The sequence below is a fragment of the Xyrauchen texanus genome, chromosome 34 (assembly GCF_025860055.1).
Source record: "Xyrauchen texanus isolate HMW12.3.18 chromosome 34, RBS_HiC_50CHRs, whole genome shotgun sequence".
In the NCBI taxonomy this organism is placed as follows: domain Eukaryota; kingdom Metazoa; phylum Chordata; class Actinopteri; order Cypriniformes; family Catostomidae; genus Xyrauchen; species Xyrauchen texanus.
Window position 1 is genome coordinate 1,300,802 of NC_068309.1, and position 5,000 is coordinate 1,305,801.

General features: G+C 43.1%; 1 protein-coding gene across 3 annotated transcripts in view; it reads right to left on the reverse strand.

The window, feature by feature from the left end:
- The window catches only part of LOC127628184 (ral guanine nucleotide dissociation stimulator-like), a 40,993-nt gene that overhangs the window by 18,210 nt on the left and 17,783 nt on the right, over positions 1-5,000 (reverse strand). For all 3 annotated transcript variants that reach the window (XM_052104915.1, XM_052104914.1, XM_052104913.1), the window contains exons 2-4: positions 2,524-2,828; positions 431-505; positions 106-299 (exon numbers count right to left, since the gene is read on the reverse strand). In XM_052104915.1, the coding sequence (XP_051960875.1) occupies positions 106-299; positions 431-505; positions 2,524-2,828 (574 nt within the window). The remainder of the gene's footprint in view (positions 1-105; positions 300-430; positions 506-2,523; positions 2,829-5,000) is intronic.

Sequence of the window (5,000 nt, forward strand, 5' to 3'; positions counted from 1 at the left end):
ACCCAGACCCCCTTGGGAATTCAGCATGGTTTTACTACAGTAACAATAGTATCACCATCATCAACAATCTTATAAATGATCATTAAAGAAGAGTTCCTGACGAACCGTCCTGGTCTGATTCCTGCTGGAGTCTGCGGTGGAACTGAGTCAGGAGGTTACACGCGCGTCGCTCCAGATCAGAGCCGGGGAAGTTGAGCTGCAGATAGTGGACCAGTCGTCTCAGACAGCTGTATTCCGGAGGTTTCCAGAAGTCCTCGGAATACTGATCCAGCCAGGCGCCCAGTATAGAGGAGATAGTGCTGCACAACATTCACACAAAACAATACTTTAAATAAATACTTTTCTGGGCTGTGATTCTGTCTTAATTAACACGTATGCAAATATTACATGTCAAAATCATCCGTGTAAACACAGATGTGTGTTCTCGTACTTCCTGAGTTCTGTGCGTTCATCGGGGGTCATTCTACGTGCTTCACCGCCGGGATGATGCTGCAGTTTAGCGTATCTGAAAAACACAATAATCACAAACGATCAGATCTCATTCACACACAATGAACTCTGATTGGCTCCGTTTGCACACATATGTGGTTATGAACATGCATGAACTGTGTGTAAAGTGAACGCAGCCTATTTACAAATGTCTGCATTTCATAAACACCATCTGCTGATAAATCAGGTTTACACGGCGTATGTAAATCTGTAAGAACGTTTTTTGGCCGTTCTACTTCCACGAGACCAAGACGTTGAATTAGCCACGCCCCCTCTTTCCAAAACCCCGCCCTCTAAAGATACCAAACAAGCTTTATTGAGACAGACATAGAGCAGGAATGGTTATAAAACACAACAGCAGTAAAACAGCGCCCCCCACTGGCAACTGTTATGAACAACATGGCATAAAAATGGCATTAAGCCTCAATAATTCCCTGCAGCTACAATACTATGAGAACGAGACCGCAGACACGGTTTTATTTGTTGTTTACAGAGTCTAGAGCATCTCAGAGACCTGCGAGATATCTCACCACACTTATTTCATGAATATCTCAGAGAGTACGAACATGTGATGAGGAGGGCGGGAAACGGCAAGGAAAAAGTTCTCCTTGAGAAGTTTGATAATTATATCACGTCGGAAAGTAAAAGGCGGGTAAATGTTAAAGGGTGGCAGAGGCTGTCTCCGCTGTGCCCATCTCCGATAGGGATGTGGATGGGGGGGTGAAAAAGAAAGTCTATGCTTTCTAATGTTTTCATTATTATGTTTCTATGAACTCTAAAGAGAGAGCGCTATATACATATCCATTAGCATGATCGGTCACCACATCAAGACGCTTCAAAACAACATTTATTGTTTGAGTTTGGCGATAACATTTACATGCTTTACAAGCTTTTTGGGTATGATATCTCTGTATTTTGCCTGATTCAGCGTTCCTTCATCCCTGACCAGTCCCCAGTCCCTGACCAGTCCCCAGTCCCTGCCGCTGAAAAACATCCCCACGGCATGATGCGACCACCGCCATGCTTCACCGTTGGGGTGGTATTGAGCAGGTGATGAAGGGTGCCAGGTGTCCTCGGAATTGAGGCCAAACTGTTCAATCTTCATTTCATCAGACCAGAGAATCGTGTTTCTCACAGTCTGAGAGTCCTTTAGGTGCACTGAGGAGAAGCCTCCGTCTGGCCACTCTGCCATAAAGCCCAGATCGGTGGAGTGTTGCAGTGATGGTCGTCCTTCTGCAAGTTTCTCTCGTCTCCACACATGATCTCTGGAGAACCAGAGTGACCATCGGGTTCTTGGTCACCTCTCTTACCAAGGCCCTTCTGCCCGATTGCTCAGTTTGGCCGGGGGGCTCTAGGAAGAGTCCTGGTGGTTCCCAACTTCCATTTAAGATTTATGGAGGCCACTGTGCTCTTGGGAACCTTTAATGCAGCCAAAAGAAAATGGTGGCCTTCCCCAGATCTGTGCCTCGACACAATCCCGCCTCTGAGCTCTGCAGGCGTTCCTTTGACCTCATGGTTTGGGTTTTGCTCTGATATGCATTTACAGCTGTAATATCTTATATAGACAGGTGTGCTTTTGTCTGAAAATCTGAAGGCATCTGAATACTTTATGAATGCACTGTACAAGATACTAGAGTGGTGGTGGCGTAGTGGGCTAAAGCACATAACTGGTAATCGGAAGGTTGCTGGTTCGATCCCCACAGCCACCACCATTGTGTCCTTGAGCAAGGCACTTAACTCCAGGTTGCTCCGGGGGGATTGTCCCTGTAATAAGGGCACTGTTAGTCGCGGTGAAGGTGACACCTCTAAGTGGCGAAACTCATGAATATTAATTATGTTATGTACAGATAGAGTCAAACATTCTTAAACTCTTTAGATAAAAAGTAATTCTTAATGAAAGTGCTCTAATAAATACACTTAACAGTGGAGCACAGTGGAGAGTCTTTTGTAACTGATGTTGCTTTTGTGTTCTAGAGTGAATAAATGGCACAAAAACACCCAAAGTGTGTCCAGTGACTGATGTGTGTGTTATACCTGTTGAGCAGGAGGTCGAGCACTTGTTTGGTTGTAGCAAACGTTCTGTACGTGCAGAGGAAGATGGTGACGTATGTGGAGTCGTTTCCTCTGAAGGCGGTCACCATGTACTCCACCAGACGCTCCAGTGTTCCCGCTTTAATGGTCCGCATCTTACACGTGTCATACAGACTGACGGACGCGTCCGAGTCCACACCCAACCAGCGCTGACCTTTACCGCCCGTCTGATACATCTGGACCTTCCTCAGAGAGATACTGAACACGACTCCATCCTCCACCTCCTCACCGATCTCCTGACTCGCATTCTGAACACACACACACACACACATATACTTTCTTATTTTACTCGGCAAGAAACTATATCTTTTTCATTAATACTGTCATTTATTCTACTTCATTATACACAAATGTGCCGAATTTGTCCTGCCAGTGAAGCACAAATTGAACTGAAGTTCACAGACAGGGTTCATGAACTCTTCAGGGTCACTGAGATTCCACATGAATAATATTGACTTTCTCTCTACACACACACACACACATGTTGGTCTACCTATCATTATGAGGACTTTCCATAGACATAATGACTTTTATACTGTATAAACTATAGATTCTATCCCCTAAACCTAACCCTACCGCTAAACCTAACCCTCACAGAAAACCTTCTGCATTTTTACATTTTCAATAAAACATTGTTTAGTATGATTTATAAGCTGTTTTCCTCATGGGGACACTAGAAATGTCCTCATAAATCACATTTATAGCATAATAACCTTGTAATTACCAGTTTGTAACTTACAAAATTGTCCTCGTAAATCACAAAAACACGCACACTCTCTCTCACACACACACACACACACACACACACACACACACACACTCACACTCACACACACACACTCACACACACACACACACACACACACTTACACACACACACACACACACAGACACACACTCACACACTCTGAAAGAGCAGCATGATCATCTCTCATCTTCCACAGAACAACATGAGGGAAAGTAAATGATGATTTTGTGTGTAAGTTCAGGAGAGCTGAACCTGAAGTGACTGAATATAAAACACTTTAGATAAAAGCATCTGCTACGTCAATCCATACAGACAGAGAGAGAGACACTGAGAGAGAGAGAGACAGAGAGAGAGACAGAGACATTTGGTGTGTGTTGTTTCAGGAAGTATCAGAGATTCACACAGATCAATAACAGAGACACAAAGACACACAGTAATGCTGGTCTCTCTCTGCTCTATGAGAATGAGCAAAATGATTGACAGTTCGAAAGCGTCAGACCGCAGACACATGTTTGTTTGTTGTTTACAGAGTCTAGTGATGTCACAGAGACCGATGAGATATCTCACGACACTTATTTCTGAACTGGTTTCATTTAATGACTATTAGGGGCTGTTCACACTGAAGTGTTTTTGTGTCTGTTTTCAATAGTTTTCTATGTAAACAAGCTTTAAACCTCTTTAACTGTTGCGCAGCATTTCATGAATGAGCCCCGCTGGGATAAAAGTGTTCCGTATTTAAAGCTGGAATGTCTCGGGGGGGTTCTGGGAATCTCAGCGAGTATTGACGCTGACTATCACACCTGGAGTCGTGAGTTTGAATCCAGGGCGTGCTGAGTGACTCCAGTCAGGTCTCCTTAGCAACCAAATTGGCCCGGTTGCTAGGGAGGGCAGAGTCACATGGGGTAACCTCCTCGTGGTCACTATAATGTGGTTCTCGCTCTCAGTGGGGCGTGTGGTGAGGTGTGCGTGGATGCACTATGCATCCACGTGCGCTATGTTTCCACGGTAACGCACTCAACATGCCACGTGATAACATGCGCGGATTGACGGTCTCAGATGCGGAGGCAACTGAGATTTGTCCTCCGCCACCCGGATTGAGTCACTACGCCACCACGAGGACTTGGAGCGTATTGGGAATTCGCTGTTCCAAATTGGGGAGGAAACCCCCCCCCCCCCAAAAAAAAATGCTGGAATGTCCCGCATTTGGCTGGTAGAAAGTTGGTAACCCTACTTACAGCTAGTTACTTCATTACTATAATTCAATTACTTTTTAATTGAAGAAAAAAAAGTAAAGTAAGGGATTACTCTTCATTTTTCAGTAATTTAATTACAGTTACATCAGAAGTAATTGCATTAAATACAGTATACACTATAGAAAAATTCTATATAAAGCAATAGTGAATTTAAAATCGAAATTAACTCGTTCCTAATTTTAAAGCTTTTTTTAAATAATATATTTCATTTATAATTATTGTATCATTATTGAATTATTATTTGGGGGATTTCTCAGCAAATATTTATAAATGTGATTTTTACCACGTAATTAATTCAATACAAATGTGAATCGATTGACAGGTATAGTTTATATTCTGCACGTGATTTAATATCAATTTAGCGTGCTGTATAACACATCACAAACATCATCTGAAGTATTTCATTATTATAATGCATT